The 26,389-nt window shown below is 41.2% G+C and overlaps 2 protein-coding genes and 3 non-coding genes across 8 annotated transcripts; 4 read left to right on the top strand and 1 right to left on the bottom strand.

Annotated features, from left to right (window-relative positions):
• Positions 1 to 830: 830 nt before the first annotated feature.
• SLC18B1 (solute carrier family 18 member B1) lies at positions 831 to 16,855 on the bottom strand. Of its 3 annotated transcripts, XM_068184506.1 has the most exons (14): positions 16,795 to 16,855; positions 16,225 to 16,364; positions 15,086 to 15,181; positions 13,298 to 13,371; positions 12,394 to 12,541; positions 9,940 to 10,096; positions 8,282 to 8,418; positions 6,697 to 6,798; positions 5,697 to 5,788; positions 4,447 to 4,542; positions 3,814 to 3,888; positions 2,302 to 2,395; positions 2,158 to 2,204; positions 831 to 1,347 (listed from the first exon to the last, which is right to left on the bottom strand). In XM_068184506.1, the coding sequence occupies exons 1-14, from the start codon at positions 16,838 to 16,840 to the stop codon at positions 1,275 to 1,277; spliced, it is 1,377 nt and encodes a 458-aa protein (XP_068040607.1). In that variant the 5' UTR covers positions 16,841 to 16,855; the 3' UTR covers positions 831 to 1,274. The 3 variants fall into 3 exon arrangements, with proteins under 3 accessions (XP_068040607.1, XP_068040609.1, XP_068040608.1); XM_068184508.1 differs by lacking the exon at positions 15,086 to 15,181; XM_068184507.1 differs by lacking the exon at positions 2,158 to 2,204.
• A 5,538-nt stretch (positions 16,856 to 22,393) lies between these two features.
• On the top strand, positions 22,394 to 26,130 carry RPS12 (ribosomal protein S12). Of its 2 annotated transcripts, XM_068184509.1 has the most exons (6): positions 22,394 to 22,488; positions 22,628 to 22,679; positions 23,101 to 23,217; positions 24,617 to 24,719; positions 25,188 to 25,289; positions 26,041 to 26,130. In XM_068184509.1, exons 2-6 carry the CDS (start codon positions 22,666 to 22,668, stop codon positions 26,101 to 26,103), a joined length of 399 nt encoding a protein of 132 aa, XP_068040610.1. In that variant the 5' UTR covers positions 22,394 to 22,488; positions 22,628 to 22,665; the 3' UTR covers positions 26,104 to 26,130. The 2 variants fall into 2 exon arrangements, with proteins under 2 accessions (XP_068040610.1, XP_068040612.1); XM_068184511.1 differs by lacking the exons at positions 22,394 to 22,488; positions 22,628 to 22,679 and having other exon boundaries at positions 24,601 to 24,719.
• On the top strand, positions 23,648 to 23,718 carry LOC137472033 (small nucleolar RNA SNORD101). Its single transcript, XR_010997988.1, has one exon. It is a non-coding gene; the product is annotated as a small nucleolar RNA SNORD101 (small nucleolar RNA).
• On the top strand, positions 25,035 to 25,121 carry LOC137472042 (small nucleolar RNA SNORD100). Its single transcript, XR_010997997.1, has one exon. It is a non-coding gene; the product is annotated as a small nucleolar RNA SNORD100 (small nucleolar RNA).
• LOC137472041 (small nucleolar RNA SNORA33) lies at positions 25,579 to 25,713 on the top strand. Its single transcript, XR_010997996.1, has one exon. It is a non-coding gene; the product is annotated as a small nucleolar RNA SNORA33 (small nucleolar RNA).
• Positions 26,131 to 26,389: the final 259 nt, after the last annotated feature.

Raw genomic sequence — 26,389 nt, forward strand, 5'->3', positions numbered from 1 at the left:
TTATCACCCGGCTCATCAGCAGCACTGGCATGGTCAGCATTTCCTAGTAAGTTAGGCGTACATTCCTGGTTTCAGTAAAGTCTAATGTCTGATACAAAAAGGAAAGGAAGTTATTAACAAGATGTTCCATGGAGAGGCCTGCCCTTTGGTACCCGGAAGTTTCGCAGCTCATTTGGCTACCACAGCAGTTGTTCTTTCTAGTCCAAAAGAGCTCTGGTAGAGAAAGAAGTATTTATAATGTAAAATCCAGGAACTAATCACAAAAGAAAGATAAGAAGTTGCTAGGACAGACCATTTTCTTATTCACTGGAAGAAAAGCCACCACAGAGAACCCCCTTCTAGAAGCCAGTTATGGCCTCAGTGATCAATTAAAAGACTTTTGCCACAACCAAGGTCAAGAAGTCTAGTGTGAGTTTGTCAGGAGTGTCCTTGTCTCAGTTCCCCTTGAATATCTTCAGTTGAGCATCTGGAGAAGATGAGAAAATGTTGGTGGTTTTCCCCACAGTAGCCCTAGACTCCTTATAGATCTGTTGCTGCAGAAACAATTAGTACAAACATTCCAGCTAGCATTTCTTAGCAAAATAAATCTTACAATCACCAAGCTGAGTCTTCATATATAATACAAACATGCATTTATCCTTTGTGTATGTATATAAATGTATACACCAGATGCTAAGTCTCTGCCAGGACTGAAGATCAGTTTTTATTGTGTAGACATGTCAAATTTTCATTATTTTTGCATCTCATTTTCAGGCACTCTCAAGATAACACAAGTGCTGGCAAGACAAGAAATGTTTTAGACTTTTGTTGTCTAAGAAAATGTACAAAACTTAGGGAAAAACTTGCTTTATTGAAAACAATATTGTGCTCGGTCCTTTATAATTCTCTTTTTACAAGATAATGAACTTCCTTTAAAAATACAGAAAATCATGGTAGCAAAATAGAAGCTTTACTCAAGAATAACGCACAACACACAGAAGCATGGAAACCAGACATTTGAAAACACATATTTTAATATACAGTGGTGCTCTGTACACGGAACACAATTAAACAGGCTGACAGCTGAGGGTTACTCATCATTTAGGAGAACTTCCAAAACAAAGGCAGTCAGTGTTTAGTGTTTCAAAACAGTAATGCCTCTACAATTAAACCACAACTGGTTGCTCACTAAGGGATCATGCCCCAACTCCAGAATAACGAAGCCCTGTTAAGGCCAGTCACGTCAATACTGGATTAAACCACAACAGCAAACAGAGAATTGAAAGTATGTCTGGCTATGTTTCATTGCCCATTAGATGAGTCCTTTCTTCATTATCACCAGGAGGATTTTGCAGGCTGGAACTGGAACTGTTTGCATAAGGAAAAGAACAAGAGAGATAACACAGATTTTATATTCTCTAGATACTTCTATGTGATACCAAAATAATAGGCAAAGAAGCACATTACATTCAAAGAGCTACATGGATCACTTGATTTGGTTCCCTACTACTGCACAGAACCATGCACTGTTCATTCCCATGATCATACAATGGTTCAGATTGAAAGGGACCTTTAAAGGTCAGCTAGGCCAGCTACCCTGCCATGGGTAGCAACATCTTAAACTAGCCCAGGCTGCTCAAAGCCATGTCCACCCTGGGCCTGAATGTTTCCAGGCATTCACTATCTCTCTGGGCCACCTGGTCCAGGGTTTCACTATCCTCATCGTAAACATTTTTTCCTCATATCTAGTCTGAATCTACCTTCTTTTAGTTGTTGGTGAGGATACTAAAGAGTACTGGTCTCAAGGCAGACCCCTGAGGGACACTACTCCTCACTAGTCTGTGTCTGGACATTTGAGCCATTGACCAGTGCTCTCTGCATGTGACCATCAAAACAATTGCAGCTCACAGACATCCTCCTGGAGGAACCATCAGTAGGGTTTGCTCATTAATGCCACGGTCCTGCTGCTTGTACAGAATAGACATTGCCTGGTTTAGCTGTCTGTTTAGGTCAGTAAGGATTTAGGAAACCATACAGACAAATTATTTAAGCAATGTTTTTATTGCTCATCTTATCATTCATTATTAGGTTGGTAATGAGGAAAAAATTCAAGCACGTATTTCAAAGGTTTGCTTTACATAATTGCAAGCAAAATGAAGAATAAATATCTCAGCATACCTTTTCCTTGTTGTCTCAATGATATAAAATATTCCAGTTGCAAGACCCTTTGAGGAAACAGCCAGTTACAATTGTAATTATAACAAACTTATGCAATAGCTCATAACTGCAATAGATATAAAAAAATTATGTATAATTACTTACACTTAACAGTGGCCAACCTCCTTGAATGGCTGCGGCCCATTCAAAACCCAGCTTTTCATTTAGAAATCCTCCCAGAATTGGACCTACAAATGCCCTGCATCAAATCAAAATCACGTATTGGCATCCCAAACATAAAGGATAACATACCATATTCTCAAAGAATATGTTTATTGGGTTTTGTGCCCTTCCTTCATAGATTCTCACCTTTGACAACAAAGAGATTTTTCTTCCACAGACCTAACTTTCTTAAAATCCACAGTAAGTATGAAATTGTTGTTTGCCAAAGCCCCAGTAATTACCTCCTCATCTGGAAATAAGATCCACCTCAGAAAGCTGAATGCAGTCTTTTTCAGTAGAGAGACCCCATTAAGGACCATGCTCTAAGAAAACATCTATGCTGATCAATTCTATTGTAAGAGAAATTCAAAGTCGCATCCCTCAAAACACAAAGTTTCTAAACTTCAAGACAAAGGTCTGATGAATATAAGCAGGTGGGGAGGCACAATGTGACAGACACGATCACTGCAAGGTTGTGCTGTGTGTAACTGCCCTGCATCTTTATGCCTATCTAAAAATGCAGATTATAAAGGTTATAGAGCTGCTGTCTCTTTATGAAAGGTCTTACATTATATGGTCTCTCATAACAGAAAGGGACAAAACTCTGTAAAACCAGAGACTTCCTGGAAGCAAGTTACATTATAAAACCAGGCTTGATAGCAGCATAAACCTGGGGTTCGCTAACTTTATATTACCTGTGTCTGTACTAAACCCCATACCAAATACACAGGACTGCTAGACAGCTAGATCTTAAAAAAATGGTGCAAATTTGTGCCACTGAAACATACCTGCAGCCACAGAGGACTACAAGGACAGATAAAAATATCCTGTAAGTGACTGCCAATAGAGGCACTCTATCACTTCCCACTGGGACCACTCAGACAGTAGCATCTTTCAATTATTTCTGGGATGATGACCCTGAGTTATAAACACACTGTACAGAATTATAGACACACTCTGCTAAGCTATACAAACATAAACCTTAAAGAATTGCTGTGGCTTAAAAAAAAGTCTCTACCTTAAGCTATCCCAGACAAAAGGAGGAAATGTGGAAAATGGAAAAAGGAAAACAGAATTAGTCAGGAGTGGACATCTAGCTCGCTCCATCTGGGTGGACTTAGCTTTGTAAAAAATTAAGGTCCACATCTCTCTGTATCAAGCATTAGATATTTTAGTGAAAGGAAAAATGACCACACAGAAATGCAAGCAAACATCCACTTTAATCAGTGCAGTTTTTTGATATGCAGAGCAATATGTTTCAAGAAAGACAAGTTCAGAGCATTGTCAAAACACAAGTTTTACCTTTTGCTGGGTAAAAAGCTTTAACATGCCTACCAGGCACCTGTCAAGCAAGAAACTTTTCAATCAAGGTCAGCACAGTGACAGCCAGGTTTCCATGTGGCAGTAGTGTGGAACAGCTGAACTCTCACAGCTTACAAAAAGGACTACACTTACCCAAGGGACCACATGGCATTGAAGAGCCCAGACACCAGTCCCAGAAGACTCAGACCTTCTTCAAATCCATTCTCACTGCAGAAGGACAGACCAGTTTGGATAGTACAATACATATTGTGTCTCAGTCTGTAGCCTCTCCCTATAGACTTTTTCCCCTCCTTTTAATTTGCACACCACATAAATAGTTAACAAGCAAAGGTGTACAGTAGAATGTCTATTTACCCAGTACTTTCTTCTTTGCTGCCTGTCTGGAGGATTGCAGTGCCATTCCTCATCTCTGTTTTCTCCCAAGATCACATCATCACATCAACTGCCCATGTTTCATATGGTAAGTGTGAAACTGTGATAGGTGGTTTTTTAGAAGCAAAGACCTTACTCCAAAAGGAACATACTAAGAGTAAATCAAGACCCTTCTAGGTCATTACTGAGGTGTACATTTACAAAGTTATACTGGGACGATAATGACTGGGGTGCTCAGTCAGAAGACAGCAGAGTAGTGAAGCATTTAAGTGTTACTATCTGCCTATGTCTCAAAAAGGGGCAAAAAAACCCCACTTCATATTCACCCCTGAAAAACAGTTACAGATTCCTAGTGTCAGTAACATGAAAGAAGGGTTGGACTGAATTACTTACTATGCACATTGCAGGATCTCTGGAAACACTGGGATAGCACTCATGCCAAGGGAAAAGCCAATCAAAACCAACACTAGCACAAATATCCACAGCTGACTGAAAGAGAGGCATTTACAAGAAGTTAGCTGCTGAAGACTCTTTTCAGTAAGGACTCCATGTGACTGAAGGCTGTTGTATCAGCTCTCCCTGACTGATCAGCAGACTATGTGTCTTGAAGCCAATCGTAATACTTGAAAAATCCAGTTCTATGCTTCAGAAAAAAAGACTTTGTAAAAGAATATGCAAAACTTGTGCTCAAATTATATATTTTCTTATCAAATGCAGTTCATTTTATGACATACATATAGGGAAGTGTTAGACAGATGAGGTTAACTGAGCAGTGCCTGCGTGCAAGCACCAGACTTAGTTTGTTGCCGAAGTGACGGATTTTGAAGTTAAAATTTTGTAGCCTAATACAACCAAATAGACTTGGCTAAAGAATTTTGAAGACTTTACTAATTGAATTTTTCTCTCTAGCTCAAATCTATGATCTAAATTTGAAACCGCACCAGTTACAAATCTATGATATTTAAAAATTAGCTACCTAGGAGGAGTTCTATGCATTAACAAGCCTATTACTTTAACACAGTATCTTGTTTAACACAGTATCTTGTATCACAGTAGTTGTTTTGTAAATGTAGCAGAGTGTTTTGCTGTGAATTAACTTGAGAAATATGACATTACAGCATTCAGGTACAACAGACATTGTCTTTGCTAGTGAAAACAAAGCTATAATCTGTCACTTTTCTCAGTAGTCTATATATAGAGAGAAGTAAAATCAGTACTGATGCACAGCCAAGCAAATAAACCCCATAGTTTAAAAACACTGACGAAACAGAAAAATTTGGAAAATAAGACAAAACAAGAACTTTGTTTTGCTGAATGGGAAATGCCACACAACTGTGAGGGAAGGAAAATAAAAAGCAACGTTCTTCCTATTATACACATTAATATGAACACAGTAACACTGAAAAGCAAAAGAAAAGGATCTATTTTATAAAGCTATAAAATCTCTGTTTTCAGATGCTTTCACAGCTTTACATTCACAGTCTCATGCTACACATCAAAAAACAACTATGTTTCATGGTCAAAGGTAGAAGTTAAAAACCAAATCTGTTTCATGGTCAGAGCTGTTAATTACAGACTAACGGACATACACGACCATGGTTGAAAATACCATATAACAGGACAGACTCAGGTAGAGGCAGTACCTTTCAATGTGCAGTACAGGAGCAGGTCCTAGCATGAAAAGGCACACTGCTGTCATTAAGTCTCCAAATATCAGCAGCCACTTCCTGATGTACTGTGTAAGAAAAGGAAAAGCTATGCAATTTAAAACTGGGAATTTGCCATGTACATCAAAAGCAACAGATACTTGTTTCCTCACCTCAGATACAAACACTGGCAGCAGTGGCTCAGTACAGAGATTTCAGGATACTGAGCAGTGGTCCTTCTTGGTTAGCAAAGTATTTTAGGTCTTAGTCTTCTTCAACATAAGAAACACCCTCTATCATTTTATGATGATCTTTAAGTTCCTTCCAACCCAGGCCATTCCATGATTCTATGTAATTCTCATGTACAAAGGTCATTACTAGTTTGTGTCAGGTAAAAAGTATCAGAAAATTGTCACTGTCCTTCAGGCATAGTATTCAAAGTGTAGGTTTCCTTGATCAATTAGCACTGGCTGTCAAACAGGCAGTTTTAGGTGTACCACTGTCAAAGTGTCTTTCTATGGTGCTGTTAAGAGCGAAAGGATGAGGCTAAAGGATAGGCAGCCCACTGTGCTGACCTAATTTGAATATTACACTTTTTAAGAAATAAAGTCAATGCAGCTAACCAGATCATCTTTACTCCTCTTCTCAAAAGCTATTAAAATTAGATGTGGTTAAAAGCATAGATAACTGGGACATATTTTCCTATTCTCTCTTCCATATTGCTTTGAGAAAGATTGTGATTAGTCCACTAGAAAAGCTCAGCACACTTCAGCTGCTTGTCTGATTTTCTTTACTGACTTGGACATTCTTAAATTACCCTGAATCTTGCAAAAGAGACCTCCCACGTGGCAGTAATGGGTGCATGTGCAAGGTCTTGCAAAGCAGATCCCTTTACAAGACCAGGCCTAGATCCTTTGTTTCATTCACTGTTCCCCACCTTTAAGCAAATGCACAAAGTGCTTCAGTCACCCTGCACACACAGCAGGGTAAGACTCACCGGCAGTTTGTCGCTTACGAGTCCAAGGAGGGGAGAAGACAGTGAGTACGAGAGTGCCAAACCAAGGAACACCAAGCCCACATAACCAACTGGGAGTTTGAACTATGGAAAGCAAGATAAATAAAACAAAAACCAAGACAAACCATATATGCTACATTCATTGAAGGACAATCCAAGAATTATATATTAAGTCAAAATACTGAAATGTGCAATTTTAAGTATTTTACTGATAGCCTACAGAGGTTTTTCACATATTTGAAATCATCCACAGAGCTTCAGTTCCATTGCTTTCACCAACACTTTCTAAGCATGGAGTACTGGAGACACTTGACACAACTGTACTCATATAAAGCCTAAATAATGTCAGAAGGAAACATTATGCTATGTCCCCTACACCAGCACACTGGATTCTAACATTACAATCTGACACACTTGAAACAGACACTTCAGATACTGAAATTTCAATGGATTTAGTCTCTACCTCTCCAATCTTTAGTTTTATTTGCATTAGAAAAGCCTAAGTACTGTATTCATCCATTGTTAACCAGCACATCTTAAAAGTAAGCAGTGCCATAAAACTCAACTCCAACTTTTCAACCATAGGATGATTTTTATGAGAAGGAATAAGAGGTTTTTTGCTGACACATGAGGCCCACATTTTTGTAATACAGACACATATTTCTGCACTGAAACAGAACGTGCAATGAATCAAAAGCACCTTAGTTTCTCAAGTAAGTGCCTTAACTAAGAGTTAGAAGTATTCCAAGATGTTTCATATGGTATAGACTAAAAAATATTCACTATTTCCTTGTCATGTGCAAATACATGATAATAACTCTATTTTAGTGGTTAGAATACCTGCCTAGAGGGCCACAGCCCTTTCACAGCCAGTATCTGTCATCACAGAGCAGAGGAAAAGCAGAAGAGCCATAGAAGAACACAGATTCTACAGTGGGATAATTTCAGATCCCTCCTGGGAGATGGAAGATGTACATTCACATCTCCACTGATGAAAGAAGTTAGCATCAAGTCCCCTCCACCCTGGACAAGTGCTCAAAGTACAGATTAGGCAGACAAAAAGTAGCAGAACCATCTGTGAAACATTATGTCTTGGAAAAACAATTCATAACTAAAGCCCTCAAAGACCATTGCTTAATTTTACCCAGGAACAGAGTCTTAAAGGGGTTCACATCAAGAGATCTAACACTGTCAGGGGCTGCAGCAGCTTTCAATAATTTGAATTCAGGAAGGAAGAAGAAAATCCCTTTTTTGCAAAAGCAGTTTCTATGCCCTATTCAGAGACAGTACTTTGCAGCTGAAAGACATTTAAGTGGAGAAAGCCCATTTTAAAAGGCCTTACACTTCTTCATTCTCAAGTTATCAAGACCCAGCAGGAAGAGATGGTGCAATAGATATTGACTTATCAGTACTGTGGAAATCAAGTTATTTGGAATTCATACAACTAACAGTTAACTAAAGCAGTGTTAATTGGATGAAGCTCAATTTTGTTAAGGATATTTACATTTATAACCAGTTACTCACTATTTATTAAGTCAAGACTTCACTGCATGTTAGCGGGACTTACCGTCTTTAGGATAAATAGAGATATTGTGGGATCAAAAAAACCCAAGCATGCACTTAGAGAAAATATAGTGAGACAGAGTATTAGGACTTTTGGCAGAAGAATGAGCTTCCAAAAGGATTCCTTCCTAGGAGTCGAATCTGTTTCAATAGAAGAGGGGGGGAAACTGCATTATTTTCAGCAGCATAAGCTCACGATTGATCTTCTTGCTTTAGAAAAGAAATAGTATTTCCCTTTTTTTAGTCTTCTTACTCCTGTTGCACAACAGATGAAAGTAAATAGCTGATTATTACGTGCTATACTATTTTTATACTAAAAACTAAAACTCAATAGGTGAAGAAGAAAAGCATACAATTTAGATTCCAACACTGCAAATCCCCAACTTGAAAAGAACTAAAGCATGTATTACTCCAATTATATGAAAAAAGTATTTGTTTCTCTGCTAGCAGTTATACAGTGAAATCCTCATGGATATGTCTCAGCTTGATACATGAACACATATATGAACAATTCATATCCAATAAAAGAAACATGCTTTGAGAGTAAGATAGCTATTTATCAATTGAGATCTATCCAAGTTCTTAAACAACTAATTGAACTCTGACATGTTCAGTTTGTAATTGAACTCCAACATGTTCAATTTGTAATTGAACTCCAACATGTTCAATTTGTACTCCAGGAAACTCAGATGTCATGGTTATGTGGGAATTTTTAGTCAGGCCCTCTTCCTGATGGTGTTTCTCCTACAATACCTGAATGTGGTCTCAAAGTATACAAAGAACTGAAAGTTCAAGCATTAGCATCTTCCAGCTCAGAGCTAATATTTATGTGACATACTTCCAAACTGGCAGCAATATCATGACAATTTCAGAGCTTGGGGAGGTCAGGGGGGAGAGTCAGCAGTAGCAACACATGGTTAATCGTTGTAAGTTTCTTCTAAAAGCCAAAATACTTGAAGTTATTCTCCATGAATTTTGTATTAAAGGATAAAAAAAAAAAAAATTAAAGAAGCATTTCAAAGTTACTAGCTTTTTTTTTCTCTAGAAAAGAATAACAGAACTGTAACCTTACAGTCTTGCATGAGGACTTATTTTTAAGCTAGTTTTCTGTCCAAGGAGGATCATCTAAAATGTAATAAATTTATATGACCACTTCATTGAACCCCTCTTTTATTAACTTTTTAACATTCTTTCGTGTTAATCAGATCCTGCATTGTTCAGTACAAATAAACACTTCTTCTCCCTATAATTAGTTTTCCTTTCCACTGTTCACTCCTCAAACATGTTGAGTTCCCATGTTTTAGGCAAAATCTGTCTCCAGCTTTTCTTCAACTAGCTGCAATGACAAACCTATAGGAAGCAGACACAACTGGTCCTCTACAAGCCCTAAATCTAAAACAAAAGAAAACAAAAATATGTCCCAGTTCACTTCCATACAAAGTTCTACTGTTTGCAGAAATGGGCATGAGGAGTTGTGTTAATTCCAGGCCAGCTCATGAATTTAGGTTAGCATTAAACATGGGCCTGATCAAGATGATAAGCTAATTCAACTGAGGTTTTGTCCTCTGACTTGGATCAGACTCCAGAAGCTGACACTTTTTCAAAGACACAAGTACATGAGAAGTTTAGGTGAGTGAAGGAAGCAGGTAGAAGGATGCTTACCATATCTTGGCAATAAGCACATATTCACAGGCACCAAAGCCAACACTATGCATCCCAGCGTGATGAAAGGGACCTCGTAACCAAATGATTGATACAAAAAACCACCCAGAGGTGGGCCCAGCACCAGTCCGAGTCCTGAAAAAATTTCAAGGCTGCCCTAAAGGATGAAAAAGAAAGCAGAAAGAAGTCAGTGTGTTGAAAAAATACAATGCAATAATACAAAGCAAGCCATGTGTCTGAGAAGCAGCACAACATATCCAGGGTAGTGAAAAGCAAGACACTTCATTGCTAAGACAAGAGCTAGTAGTGACCTTCACAGGGTGGGATAGTAAAAGGAATTCCACAGTTATGTGTGTGACAGCCATGACCTCTTTTGCTTCACTACACGGAACCACCTGTATGGCGGCATTCACAACTCTGCTGTCACCTAACAGATCTCAGTCTTGAGGCAAGGCAAATACTCCAGTAGCAGAAAGCATCCACAGGACACCTCAGGCTGAAGGGATCACCTCTCCCACCTGCCATTACACTCCAGCCTGAGGGAAAGGATCTAAACAAACCTACTCAGATGGGTCATTATCTCATGGGATGAAGTACATGTGCCAAGTTAAAGCTTTCTCTCCATAAACAACTGTTTGGACTCATTCCCTAGGTGTAGGAAAAAATAATGAAACTGCAATGAAACTCAGATTGTTTTGGATATAATTTAATAATTTGTTATGTTTTGTAAGATATTAATTTGTAAAAGGACAGTAATACAAATACATCTTGTGCTACATCATAGTCACCACTGTCAACATCTGCCTCTAATCAATGCTTAGACCACCAGCAAGAGCTGGTGGTAATAACTGCTTCCAGGTAAAAGTTTTGACAACTTCCAGAACCCAGAAAGATAATACAGGGAGTCATCCTCATCTTTAATTTTACTGATTTAATTTTACAAGTCAGAGAAGTCAAATGTCCTGAAAACAGAGTCAGCAAAAGCCAAGTTCTTTACCCTAGGTCAGTCTAGGGTTGCAACCTTTTTCTTTCCTAGCAAAGAAAATAACTAGGCATGGCCATTAACATCATTGCATCCAGATGATGCTTTTACTTTTGTTGCTCACCTGTCATACAAACATTTGATTTGTGAGGCTTTGGTTCAAATAATTTACATGATTTGGGGCTGTACATCATTTAGTCCTTCTAAATTAATGAAGTGGGAAGGGCATGGGGGGAAGATGAGACATTGCAGTAGTACAGATCAGAGGATACGATAAACCTGATACTGTAAGAGAAGTGAGATTGCTTATGTTCTAAAGTCCACACCTCCTCCCTCCAAAGAGGGATCACATTGATGGATGCTCAACTTCCCACGCCAACAAGGTTAATGTGTCTATATTTAATAGCTTCCCCATATACCATCTAGGGTATCCAACAAGTAAAAGGAAGGCTGAAAAAATGGGTAACTAAGTCCCTTTTAAGTAAACATTACTTCACTTACCTATTTAAATTATGTTTTAAAATTTGCAAACAGGAAACCTTAATCTTATTGACTGAATAAATCCAAACCATGATTACAGTATATAAATTGCTCTCCAATGAAAAGGTCAGCTAATCACTGCTGATACAACTTAGTAATTTTTTCTAGTTAGAAAGACATATTCTTATAGATACATATTTATAGAAGTGATTAAAGAGCTTAACAACAATATTAATAAAAGCAGCAACTTTTCTAATTTTATTTCATTTTCTTAAATAAGTTCTCAACATTTGTTCACGCATTAAAATTTAACCCAATTATTTCTGATAGAATAAATTTGAACTGAAAACCACAATGTATTGAAAAATAGACAGATAAAGCAGCATTTTATTAAACACAAAACTTTTAACACCTTAAAACCTCAAATGAAAAAGGGTAATATCTCTAGTTAAAATGAATTGTTGATGATCAGAAATACTACCCTCCAGATTTCAAGAAATTCCAGCTCTCATCTTTTCATAAATAACTTTTTTCAATAGATTAGAAAAATTAAGCGAAAATTGTTTCAGTTTTGCATCTTTCAGTCATTTAAATCAACACCATTTGAATCAATTTACCATTTTTTTAATCAATTCACATGGATTACTACTATCCAGGTAGAAGTAGTCACTAAAAGCTGTAGTAGTATTTTATTAGTATTTTGTCTTGATTTTCACTGAAGAGATAACTACTGCCACTAATGGTCAGCTGTCTTCGAAGCACAGGCAACTAATATATACTGCTTTATTTATATCTAACAAGAGTTATGCTAAGGTCTAAACTCGTTCTAGGATTGTGATTCTAGATTACAAATAAAACATTACATGATGATTTCAAACAACCCTGCATATGAGACAACAGATTTTCTCCTCCTGATTTTAGGCTGCACACTGGCAATTTGTCATATTGCTGGAACTCAGCTGTAACACTGCGTTCTTGCTTTCCGAACTTACCAGGACAGTAGCTATATTAGTGGGAAATGCCTTTGCAAGGATTGAGAACGATGCTGTCATTGCTGCTGCAAAGCTTATTGCATCCATCGCTCTTACTAAAAAGCAGAAACCGATGAACATTGGTCCACTTGGCACCTTGTCGAGCATTCTGGAAAAGAAAAATCCCAACAGTACATTGGACTTCTCTAAGGATGGAAGAAGCCATCAACTAAAGGCCCTAGAGCATAATTTCTTGCTCATTAAAAGACACAGCTACAAGACACTCAGTGCTTTCTATTACCACTTTGAACCACATCAGTGAAATCATTCAAACTCTACCAAACTATTTCTGGCAGCTTTCTCCTTTTCCCCTTTACTTGGCAGTGAAAAGAGCATGAAAACCATAACCTGTGAAAAACTCTAATGCCACCTTTGTTGAATTTCATAGCTTTTCCAAGCACCTGTGCAAGAAGTCTGATGCAGTGTGTTAGAACTAATAGGAGATTCCTTCATTACTACTAAAGCATTTATTTTGCTGAAATTAGTGACTTAGCTTCTCCACCTGCCAGGCAAAGCTTCCCATTTAAGCCAAATATTTTTAAGGAAAGAATAATTAAAACATCATGCAAAAATAGTTTTCTCATTGCTGCACTTTGACAGGTTTCTCACCGTCCATGAACTACTACTTAAATAGACAGAACCTACCTCCTCTGCTTTCACAGTAAACAGACTCTGAAACCTAGTGAAAGGGAGAAGTGCTTCTGCTTTACAAGAGGTAGATAAAAATTAAAGATGCAAGAAGTTAGATGACCTAACCAACACACAAAAAATGCCCAGGAGTTTCTAATTTTATGTCCATCTTTTCATATGGATGAAAATGATCAGAAAACAAATGCAACAAAACCAAGCAATAGAAATTACTTACCCAAACAGAATGGTCACACATCCTGAAACAAACATCCCTGACACAAACATGAATTTTGCTCCAATTTGTGAAAGCTGTAAATTAAATACCATTTTTACATGTTAGTATTTCAAGGAAAGATCAAAAATTTTCAACCTAAATTACTGTAAAGAAATCAAAAGACTATGGGAACTTTATAGCACATGTAGCTAAATGATTGGAACTGGTGTGCCTTCATTCAATAATGAACCTAAAAATACTCTGAACAGTTAAGTGACTTAACCCAGTTTTAGAAAGGTAAGACAATGCTGCAGTTAACTATTTCACAGCAGCATGCTGCAGCTTCTGCAGAGCAGCAGGTTACAGTAGCATTCCTCATTATAAACAAGCAGAACATTTGTTTCCTAACCTCCCCTCCAGCACGATCACTGACTGAGGCAAGGCCAGCAATACCCATCACGAATCTGGCTAGTGAGAGTCAATGCAAGCTGATTTTTAAGCAAATTTATGACAACCCTTAACAGCACAAAGCTTTGGCATGGGAAGCATGGTACTTTCAGGTCTGCCCAGGTCTCTCCCCCATTCATCACCAGCGAAGGACCCCACCTTTCTTTCTTTCCGACTGTCTCACCAGAGTGAAGGATGACAGGAGGCATGCCATAAAAGAAACTCAATCACACAACAAAGCACAGCTGAGCTTCTAATTCCATGCTGCAACTTCCCCTAAGGACAGTAGGTATTTCAAGCTCCTTTTTTGTTCAGGCCTGAACAAAGTCCCTGCCTTCCAGCCATTATTACTAAAGCCCACATTTTGCTGAGTTTCACTGAAACCCTCAGCATCTCTGATTGCTGCACTGTCCAGGTCTATTGATGCTCACTTCAGCCGTCTGCAGTGAGGATGGCACACACTCTCTCCCCTGTAAAGTACTTGGTGAGGCTTGTGCCATAGCTGAATACCACTACAGACACCAAGACTTGGACTTAGTAATGGCACTTCTGTGACACTTTATGATCCACCTCAGCACCAGAGAAAAAGCATTCACCACTCACTCACTCCTCAGCAAAGAGGCTGCCCAGTCAAAGACAGAGACAATTTTGAACTGCTGCTCTGCAGCAGCCCCAGCTTAGGGAATGATCCTGAGCAGCCCTAGCAAATAATGCATAGACAGCAGCGCTGCAGCACATAAACAAACATTTATATAATTTATTTGTGATTTCTTCAACATGAAAAAAATCCTGAATCTGTGGGAAAGCTCAAGTTACAAGAACTGGAGACATTTCTCTCATATTACTATAGAATGAAGTTGAAGGGGAAACTGAGTTAAGCAGCAGAAAGTCTTAACAGGAGCAAATGTAAAAAAAAAAAAAAAAAAAAAAAAAAAGACAACATACCAGAAAAGAAGAAGAGGTGCAGCTAACTAAAGAAAAAAACAAAACAAAACCAAAACACCTTAATGTCACCAAAGGCAAACAGAATATATAAGTGCCACAAATAAAATGGAGGGGTAGGAGAAAGGAGGTCATAGAAAGCAGAATTGATCATCAAATTACTCTAAAGCAAATAGAACAGTTACCCAGAGAAACAAAGCAGTTACATGTCTATTGCCTTATGCTACTCTCAGGAACAATAGAAGAGTACTGACAAGACTTAGATCACATTCAGACTGACTGGTCAGACTCCAGTTACTGCAGAAAGAAAATTACAGGAGCACTACTGAAGAGACATTTCCTTTCTCAGGCTTGCAGAACTGCCTTCACATACCAACCTGTGTCATCACAGAAAAAAGTTACAGCTTCAATTATACTTACATAATTTCCCAATATTAAAGAAGTCAAGAAATTGAACAAAGCAAAACATCCAAAAATCAGGCCAACAATTGTGTTACTGGCACCTTTTTTTTCTGCCTGCAAAAAAGATCACAACCGTGTTAAGACTCAGTCAAATTCTTGAGGTGAACAACATTCATACCTTGCATATTTAAATCTTTTAAATTGTCTATTAATGTAGTTAGAAAGCAATTTTTTTTCTCAAAGGCAGTAGGGGCTCATAAGGTAACAACACAATTTAAAGACATGTTGCAGTTCTAATATGTCATCAAGGGGAAAGCAATGTTAATTTGTCAGTGAATGAAAGCATGTTATTTGCTGAACAGGCAGCCAGACTATATAAAGGCGGCTTCAATTCGTGTGCAAGGGTACTAACTACAAAACTTTGATCCCTTGCACAGTGAGAGGGCAGTAAACGGAGATATCTGTTATCTTCACTGTGACATGCCACCCTGTAACAAGCACCAGACAATCTTTTACTTATTTAGCTGGCTAAATACATTCATTTGGGCACAAGCACAGGAATATTTAGAGAAAAAGACTATTTCTTTGGAAATACTTGGTAACAATTTGGTCATGAGAGAAATGGACTTCTGCTGCAAAGGCACCATGATCATCTTTTTCTTTGTTGTATTCATTCAACATAAGCAAAGATTTTATTTTTTTTCCCCTTCCTAGGTCAGGAAGTCAGCACAGTTAATGATGGCCCAGAATGAGTTAACAGAGGTAGCTATAAATAAAAAATCATTGAGTAGCTGGGGCACAGAAATACAAGTCAGGACATTGGCAGAGTTTAATCACAGCTCTACAAAACTACTATGCAACACTGAGAAAAAAATTATTTAACTTCTCCAAGAATCCACTTTGACTTCTATCTCATCTCATTAGTTTGCTGTCTCCTCTGCAGTCATAGGGAAGATTAATCCATGGACAAGATCCAGGTCACCATTTTATGCACTGTAACTACAGCAGTATCATGCTATCACTGAATTCCCTCAACTGTAAAGTCTTAACTCAGAGCTTACAGCCAGCCATAAATGTCCCACGGACCTCAAGATACTTCTAAAAGTTTCTAAACATGCAAACAAGTAATGTAGAGAGTAGCTAAGTTGTTTGTTTACCTCTGAAGGGAAAAAGGGTCCCAGGATTGAGTAGCACATCATTGAACTGAAATTTATAGAAGCTGCTGCAACTATTGTAAAAAGCTGTTCTCTGGTAAGCAGTCTTGATTCCTCACCAACTGCTTCTGACACGCCATCATCTAAAAGTACCAAATAAAAATTGTAACAAAGTATTAGAAGCTGACAGAGGGGAACAATTTACAAACCAGGTTGGAAACTTAAAATCCACACAAAACTTGTACCCTCCCGTCTCTGAGAACGGAGTGGAGCCGTGCTGCCTTTTACCCCGCGCAGGAGCTCAGACCTGGCAGCGGTGCAGGCAGCCGCCCCTCAGCCCGCCCTGGAAGCGCCGGGCTGCAGCCGGAGCTCCCGGCCGCGCTCCCGGCCCGGCCCGCGCCGTGCGCGCTGCACCTCAGCGGCACGGCCCCGGCGAGAGACCCGTTCCGCTCCCTGCGCTCCCGCTCCGCTCCCGGCCCGGCCCGGCCCGGCCCGGCCGCAGCCCGCGGGGGAGCCGCTGTCCCCGGCCCGAGCCGTGCCGGCGGAGGAACGCGGGGCGCCCCCGCCTCGCACCTTGGGGCTGCTCGCCGCCCGCGCCGCCCGCCGCCCGGCTGCCCATGGGGCCGCGGCGGCGCCTCCCGCCGCACGTGTGGCAGCGCCCGCGGGCTCGGCGAGCACCGGGGCCAGCGCCAGCCCGGCCGCCGGCACTGAGCATGCCCGGCCCGCGGCAGCGGCCGCCGCCCCGTGCCCGGAGCCGCCGCCGGGACTGCCCGCACGGGCCGGCAGAGCGCCGGGCTTGCCACGGTCCGATGGCAACCTGCCGGGTGCCGGGGTACGCTGCACACCTGGCCCAGGGCATGCACACCTGGCTCAGGGCATTCACGGTACATTGCTAAGATTGGTAGACCGAGCAAGATAGCCGATTATTACACAGCCTCCAGCGAGAGGAGGAGCACTTTCAAGTCATCATGAGTTCACAAAAGGATAACAACAAAAGCATGATAGATTCAAAATATGACACAAGTAGAGTGAATAAGAGAAACTTACAGAGAAAGAATAAAATTGTGGCAAGAGAATGAAGCATTCATTTTTGTGGTTGGAGATGCAGTCAATTATCTTCATGAGATGAAACAATTCTTACTTAAAGTACTTGCTCTTTCAAATCTATACGCTTAACTCCATAGCTTACAACTATTTTCAAACCCCAATCATCCTTTCATTTCTAATTACGTATGAGTAACCCAACAAAGCCTATAGAGTCAGATTTCCACAAAGTCAGTGTGCACAGAATGCTGAAGCGGGAGAAGTAGCAGTGATACATGACTCCAATAGTGAAACATGGCTATGAAGGTTCCTTGCTTATGCACTGCTCATTATTGCCAAAAGAAACTTCTTAATAGAACATGTTGGTTAATTCTTCACATATTCTTATTAAGCTATCATTGTGGTATTACACCAGCCAGCAACTCAGCCCCACACATCCTCTTATTCACTCCCTCCCAGTGGGATCGGGCAAAGAATCAGAAGAGCAAAAGTTAGAAAACCTATGTGTTGAGATAAAGACAGTTTAACTGGTGAAGGAAGAGCCATGCATGCAAGCAAAGCAAAACAAGGAATTTCTTCACCAATTCCCAGGGCAGGCAGGTGTTTGGCAATCTCGAGGAAAGCAGGGCTCCATCACATGTAAGCATTACTTGGGAAGGCAAATGCCATCACTCCAAATGTCCCCTACTTTCTTCTTCTTTCCCCAGCTCTGCATATGGAGAGCATGACATCATACAGTATGGGATATCCCTGTGGTCAGTTGGGGTTAGCTGTCCTGGCTGAATCTCCTCCCAGCTCCTTGTGCATCCCCAGCATTCTCACTGGTGCAGTGAGCTGAGAAGCAGAAAAGGCCTTGGCTCTGTGCAAACACTGCTCAGCAGAAACTAAAACATCCCTGTGTTATCAACACTGTTTACAGCACAAATCCAAAACACAGCCCCATACTAGCTACTGTGATGACAAATAACACTACCCCAGCCAAAACCAGTAGACCTACAAATACTTGCTAACCTTAGAACCAGGACCTGTTACCAGCCTATTACAACAGTTTATAAAGTCTAATAAAAATATATATTTTTTCAAAGCATAGAAGCCCCTCTTGCTTATGTCACATCTGCAACAACTTTAATAACACATATTTTTTTCTTTCAGATTCCAAACTGAATGTAGGATTCAATGTTTAGAGCACTAGTTCTCTATAAATCCTAGACATAAAATCAAATTCATGGCTTATGTTCACAAGGTAAAAACATATGAAGGACAATTGCATTAAGAGTAACTTCCTTCATGGGTATCCGGGACATTATGAAATGCTCAGCACATGTGGGAATACATATTCCTTATTATTGCTCTGTATAGTTGTAGAGATCTTAGAAAGACTTGCATTGCAATCAAGAAAATCCTTAGTGCATATTTACATCATATTTTTTTTGTCAGCAGCTGCACAATGCTATTGGGAAATAGTTTAAAATTACTCTAATGTGACCACATGATAACCACATCCTTTTAGCACCTCATGCAAAATCTGTAGAAGGCAACAGAAACCAGCAAACTGTTTTGTTCAGTTATCATGAATCAAGGCCTTAGTTAATTTCAAATTGGCATTGAAATACCATAGCTTGTCCTCTTTCTGAAACTCCAGAACTACCTCTCCATAATTTCTTCAAGCACTTGAAACTTGACACAGATATCTCTTGCACCTGGGTGGCTGTTCTTTTCTACATCTGGAGGCACTTGGAAATGCACATCTCTCTCTTGGGGCTCATGAGCAGAACTTCTGTGGATATAGAAAAAGAAGGCTTCCAGCTTGATTTTGCACACGACTGAGAAATAATTTCTGTTTTGCAAGGAAAATGAAACAATTCTATCCTATGACATTTATTTATTGTTCATGCCTGTGTTTTGTATTTCTAGAGACAGATGTGAGATGAAAGCGTTTTTGCAAGAATTTCAGAACGTATTATTCAGAGTTTAGCAGTGTCATGGACCTCTCTTGGGGGTTTGCAATACCTGATAATACCACACTGTGCCACTGTCTAAACTGCTCATTACTCAATTCCTGAGTCTCCAGTTTACAATATGGCAGTTAAACTACCCCTGAAGTCTGACATTTTGAAGAAAACATGGGTTGTGGTTTCCAGGGTGAGTACAAGGGGAAGATAAATGTTACCAGAGCAAGAGACAAGGAGACATAATGGGAAAAAGGAGCAGGAAGAGGATGGCTGAGACAAGAGTGAACCATTATAGTCTTGCTGCAGTACTGCTCTTCTGAAAAAGTCCCCAAGTTCAGTTCCCATTTTGATCAAAGTGGAAAAATAAAGGAAGGCTGCCAGCCTGGAAAGAGAGACAGTCAGGGAGAGTCAAGGAACTGAATGGCAAGCACAAAGGTCAGTAGCTATAACCAAAGGGTTTTTAAATATATGCAGCAAGATGGTGAGTCCAAATGGATCACTCAGAACACCAGGCTGGAGAGAATCAAAATTCTTGAATGCCATGTGACAGCAGCTCATCTTCCTCTCCCCAAATCCAAGTTTATAGGTAGCATGTTATGCTGCTTGTAATATAACCAAAATTTGAGAGGACCAAGTTCCTTTGCTGAGGCTGGCTGCTGAGTGAAGCTGCAGGTCAGCATCTGCACTGACAACACCTCAGCCCTTTAGAACCCTGCAGCTGGCAGCTCCTCATTTTCTAGCACTCTCGTTACACCACTCACCCAGCCTCAAGTGCACTGCAAGCACTTTTAGCACAGGACTGCAATCCTTGGTTTAAACATGTCATTCTCCATGGCTGTATGCCAGCATTTGAATTGCAGGGTGCTCAATGAACATAACTCCAAGGGAAAATGCAGAGCTTAAGTAACTAGCTATTGCTTCTAGGAATATGGACAGAAAGGTGGAGCAGGTGGAGTAGTACCAACAGCATGCAGAATGCCCATATGAACGCTAAGGTCACAGCGTGCAATGAAGCAGACCTTCCAACAGGATCACACACTTTCAGTAGTTATTAGACAAAAATAACATACTCCTACTAGGCTGTATCAACATTTCCACACAGAGTTCAGTGCCAATGAAAACCTCCTCTCTACAAATACCTAACTTTTATCTCAGCACAGCTTTGTTTTCTTGCAACTGTTCTAGGAAAACTGCTTTTTAGTGTTCTACTGCTAGAATATTAGACTATACTTTGACTGTTATTATCATTTTTGTTGTAATAAAAAGCTTTCAGATGTGCATACTTCCATCTTCTGGGCTGAATGTATATAGCACTTCCTGGAGATAGTGATGTGTCTTAGGCTGCATACAGACTTCTTATCCTTTCAAGACCTCTAGGGGAGATAATGGTATATTGTTCCACTCAGTACAAAAATACTCTATAGATTAGGTGCCTTTGAGGCTTTTCAAGGGCACAAGAAGATTAAGTGATGGGTGGATATAGGGAAAAACATTCTCCCCTGAAGAGATGGGAAAAAAGCAGGCAGTATTATTTGTATGTGCTTGCATGCTTTCCGAGGAAATTGCATGTTCCCACTTTTTGTGGAGGAAGGAAGGAAGAAGTCAGGACCACATGTCTCACAGGAGCTGCTAAATTAGAATATCTGTGTTGGGACTGCAGTGGTTGCAACACACTGGGGTATTGCAACAGGAGCTGCAGTTCAGAGTTTCAAGCAATGAAACACCAAGCAGTGTTGGTGGTGCCAAATGCATCTCAGAGGCTGCCCATGTTAGCAGGGGTAGTGTAGTTCCTATCCCCTTTGTCCTTGGTAGCTCAGCTTGCAGGGAGAGGACTGCCCCCATACTGTGCTTCTCTCTCCATGAATTGCTTACAGGTTGGCTCCTGCCCTATCTAGAGCTCTGTAGTGTAAATGTACGTGACTGCCTCAAGAGTTGAGCTGTGTCTCGCAGCTGGAGCCTGGAAGTGCTGCAGCCCCCAGCCAGGCCTTTCCCCTGGGCAGGCTCTGAAAGGCTGTGCAGCCTGAGCTGGGGGCATGTGGGGGGTGGCTCCGAGACAGCTGAGCAGGTTCCACTTTTCCTCTCTGTCCTCCTCTGCCCTGACCAGCTCTAGTGAGTCGCTTTGTGCACAGTGTCTCTTCCCTAGCTGTATTTAGCTTACATCTTGCTGCTTGGCAACACCAGGAAGACCAAGGAAGAACATATTGTGGAAAAGGTGGGTGACAACACTGGTGACAAATGTGTTTGATTGCACTAGCCACAAACCACGGCTATCAATATTTGTTACCTATTTCTTTTATATTTTATCACTATGTACTTTTTACTAAGATGGTGACATGTAGAGTACCCAACAGTCAAGTTGGCTGAAGCAGCTGGGATGGACAAAGCCTGTGTCAGACTGACAGCACCAGAGCAAGGAACACATTGCAGCGTGGTGGCTGGGCTGCACTCGCCATCAGCTGAATCACTTGTGTGTGTGTGACGGGAACAGGGGTGAGCAGTCCCACTTACGAGGTTTCCAACCTACAGCTCAGTGTTGTGACCCGCTGGCAGAGAGGGGAATTAGGGTGTTTTCTCCATGTTCCCCATTTCTTGGCCACCAGCGACACAGGGATGGTGCCAGTGAGGCCAGTGACCGCTTTGGCAGCACCAGGTGCATGTCCTGCCCTAGGGAAGCAGCCCAGGTGACTCCTGGCTGGTGATCCACCCCTAGGTGACTCCTGCCCAGCCGTCACAGTTGGTTTTCCCCCCAGAGGCTGCTCCCCCAAATCAAATGGAGACTTTAAGCACTTAAAAGTGGTTTTTCCATTAAAAGAACAATGTTCCTTTTTATAGAACCTCTTGGGTGATAGCTTTCCTTTGGAGACTATATTTGCACCGTTCTTTCCCTGGAAAATAGCAAACCGAGTTTCTTGTGGGGCTTTATTTAATCCTCATTGAAGAAGAGCCTCTGCTGTGACTGCTGGGGTCAGCCATTGATAACAGCAGAGGTATAGCCTCCCATAGAGTATTTGTTCGACAAAGCCAGTTTCAGTTATTGCTTACAGCTATTCGGTTTCATCCTTTAATTTCTCTTTCAAACCACTTCCCAGCTCTTGCTTTCAAATGTGCACAAATCTCCCCCTCCCGCGGACACGACGCAGGTAAGCCTCAGGCACCGCGAAGGGCAGCCCCGGCGCTCGCGCGCGCGCACAGGCCGGGGTCCTGTGGCGCTATAAGAGCGCGCGGCGGCGGCCGCGCCCCCTCTCTGTGCAGCGGCGCGCGGCGGTGCCGGGTGAGTGTCCGCGATGGCGCCGGGGCCCGGCCGGGCGGGATCCCCCCGGCCCTCGGGGCATCGCGGCGGGAGCGGGCCGGGCGGGGGCCCCGGGGCGGCCGGCGCCGCTCACCGGGGCGGCCTGTGTCTGTATTTGCAGTAGGAACCCAGGCGGGGACCGCACCCACCGAGAGCGCCATGGCCGAGGAAGGGTGAGCAGGGCCGGGGCCGTCGGGGGCGGCGGGCGGAGGGGCCGGGTCGCTCCGTTGCGCGTCAGGCTCGGGAGCTCTGGCTGTGCCGCGTGTGCAGGCCCCGGCGCGGTGCTGCTGCGTGCTTCCTGCGGGCTGCAGGCCGGGAGATGGGCGCGGGGTCCGCCTGGCAGGGCCGCTGTGCGCATGGCGTCCTCCTCCCTAAAACAGCACGGAGGCAGCATGGCCCGGTGGCTCGCCAGGAGGATTTAATGCCTTAACTTCTTTCAAGTTCATCTTTCGTCTGTTCTTTCTTCGGTATAGTGCTTTAACTTGCTTTTTTTCTGTACTTTTTAACGGCCGGATGCTTGCAGGTGAACGGGAAGCTTTTGCTCTTAGTTGAAAGTTGTTGGCACGATCAGAGCATTTTATGTTTTCTCTTTAGCATTACTGCTGGAGGTGTAATGGATGTTAACACCGCTCTGCAAGAAGTGCTGAAGACCGCACTTATCCACGATGGCCTTGCTCGCGGTATCCGTGAAGCAGCCAAAGCCTTGGACAAGTAAGTGTGGTGTCACCAGTTTCTCTGCTGTGAATAGTAAAACTGGGTGAGACCTTGTGATGAGGTGTGTTGAACACCTGCAGTGGCCATTTTGTTCAGGTGTTTAGCTTAAAACTTATGCAAGATGATTGTTTCAGACTTTTCCTGGAAGATTTAGTTTCATTTTTAACGAAAAAGCTTTATATTCATAGCTTTCTTAGAGTTTTTCTGCTGTCTTTTTTTGTATATTGCAACAGTAAGTAAGTTGTCAAGGTGCAATGTCAAAACAGCATTGAACTTAAATGCCAGTCATTAGGCAATCAGTTACGGCAACTGGGGCAAAATATATCTGTATATACAGGTATACCTGTACACATACTGCGTACGTGCGTTTATATGCAAATCTGTACTTGCTTTGCAAGGAAAATCTGCTTAAATGTAAAGCTACAGTGTTTGGGTGATGACTTCTCAGTCGGATACCCCTTCACTCGTCCTGTGAGTGATAACTGCTGTCTGACAAACCTGTATGCAGAAACCTTTGGGACAAGGCACTAAACAAGGACAGAGAAACACAATGTAGGTGACTGACAGCTGGTTTGTGTGAGTTCTTCTGAATGCAGCTACTGCTTTATAAAAGCTGTGTGTTCAGATGATGTGTGTGAGGTTTGTACACGTGTGTGTGATTGTTCTTGCTTGGCAATGTTTCTGGCATTCTGGTGACACTCCTGATAAGGAAGGTCCTTTTAGGGAAAACTGACTTTGTTTGCAGAGGCCACATTTCATTAGGTCAAGCATAGAAGACCTACTCAGCTCTCTCTGTTGTCAGGTATCCCTTTGGTATCTTAACATTGTACCACAGTATACAAAGATCCTAATTAGAATTGAGGCCCTGTCATTACAGCTTCTCTGAACGTAAGTAGAAAAGATTGTTCTGAAGAACTTAAAACACCTTGACGTGGAAATACAAGCTTTTAAATTAAATTTTTAATTAAAATTCTAATGTTGAATTACTGTAATCAGTGGTAAATAAGAAAAAGTGACTTGTAACTTGGTTGCCTTGTAACAATGACAGTTCTGTAGGTGACCTGGTGTTTATCCAGTCATCAGACCTTTTTGCAGTGGCTGATAATTGATTTAGTGGGATTTTTAGAAGCTTTCAAAACAAGAGTAGAATCTGAGGATAAAGCTAACAATGTATAAATAGCCTGTAATGTATATATGAAAAACATTAAAAATGGCAAATCACATCAAAAGTATATTTAGTATTTCAAAAGCTTATGGTGCCTTGTAACCAAAAGTTAAAACTTAGGAAGTGGTTCTCTAGAAATGCATGTGTTGAAGGCAATTATTTTTAGTTTTGATTACCAAGAAATTTTAATTAGTGCCTCAAGTAACATCTGTTAGTTCTCTTTTTTTTTAGACGCCAAGCCCACCTCTGTGTACTGGCCTCAAACTGTGATGAACCCACATATGTTAAATTGGTTGAAGCACTCTGTGCAGAACATCAGATCAACTTAATAAAGGTGAGTGTCAACTTGAGACAAAAGTTTGGAGCAGTTATGCTCCTTGTTTCAGCATGTGGAGAGCTGAAGCTTTAGAGCACTACTGTTACTCTGTGTATGGCTTACCTAGGCAGAACTTCCCTTGGCAGCAGATTGTTCTGGCTCTGCATGATTGCCGTTTTTCCACAGTACAAAAGCTGGGGGTGTAAATGGCAAGGGATGTGGATTGGTTATTTTGCACAGCTACGTAAATTCTGGTGTCTGTATAATAAGAACTAAAATTATTGCTGGGAGTGGAAGGTGGGAGAAAACATTCTTGACTTCAGGGAGGCTCAAGCTGTACGATGATGATACTTTGGCTCCCTCTGCTGATGCCTGTGAGGAAAGCAGCCATCCGTTACCCAATGCTTCTGACAGTACAGCAGCTTCTGGGCTGAGCCAGCTGTGCCAGAAATGGCAAGTTCTAATGTGATGTGATGCTCTGCACAGGTTGATGACAACAAGAAGCTGGGCGAATGGGTAGGTCTCTGCAAGATCGACAGAGAAGGAAAACCTCGCAAAGTGGTGGGCTGCAGTTGTGTGGTTGTCAAAGTAAGATTGCTAATTATGTGTTATTTCTTCACTTCTGAAAATAAGTAGTAAACCAAAGGTTGCTTTAGATAAGGGACTGTTAAACACAGCTCCTATTTTTTTTAATAGTTTTATATTGTTGATAGTGAATAGAAGCTGCTTTCCTGTTTCATAGTCCCTGTGATTTTTATTTACTCATGTACTTTTTGTGAGTTAATGGTTGTGCCTTCAAAGTATCTATGCCTATCTGCCAGTAATCATTAAAAGGAAAGGCCTACCTAGAAGATAGGAAGCTTTGCTTTAGACAGAAGAGCCAGTTCAGTGTGTCCGCTCAACTTAAAAATGTTTTGCGGAGCTTATTTCACAACAACACTGGCAGAGTAAAGCCACAGTACGAGCCTTGAAGACTGTGTGGTCTCTGAGGTCCCAAGAGATGGCTACATCTTCAGAATGAAGACTAGTGCCTTCTGCATGCATTTTCATAGTTATGCTACTTTTTCACATGCTTTACTTAAGTTTCTTTAAGCAGAAAAGATTGTGTTTGTGTTCTTGTCTAAGGGTGCTACATTTGAGTGAAATAGAACAGTACTTTATTAGAATGGTCTTATTAAAGAAGAGGGGAAAAACTGGCAAATTGCTTGAGCTTACTTGTGTGGAATTTTGGGTATTTCTTGTGGAAAAAGTGTCAGAATCCAATTGTCCTTGTGAAAAAGTTTGTAAAATATAGGATGGGTCTGTCTTTATGCTAACAATGGGTAATTTTGTGTTACAGGACTATGGCAAGGAATCTCAGGCCAAAGATGTCATCGAAGAGTACTTCAAGTGCAAGAAATGAATGACAAATAAATTTTGAACCAGTCTAGTGTATGTGTGATTAATGGTTTGGTGTCTGGAACAGTTAAAAGAACTGTTGTAAAGGATAGCATCAGAAGATGCAAAAAACTTCCCAAATGTTGGTGTAATTTATTAGTGCTTTACCTGTGTCAGTTTGCTAAAAAGATCCTGGAGATCCCTGCCACCATTCCTCTTTTAGGGTAATTCTGTTTTCTGTTCCTACCCCAGAAGTTACCAGCTAGAACATGGCAATAATGTAGACAGTTAAATACTATCCTTGCTTGTTA

The sequence above is a fragment of the Anomalospiza imberbis genome, chromosome 3, assembly GCF_031753505.1.
Source record: "Anomalospiza imberbis isolate Cuckoo-Finch-1a 21T00152 chromosome 3, ASM3175350v1, whole genome shotgun sequence".
Taxonomy (NCBI): Eukaryota; Metazoa; Chordata; class Aves; order Passeriformes; family Viduidae; genus Anomalospiza; species Anomalospiza imberbis.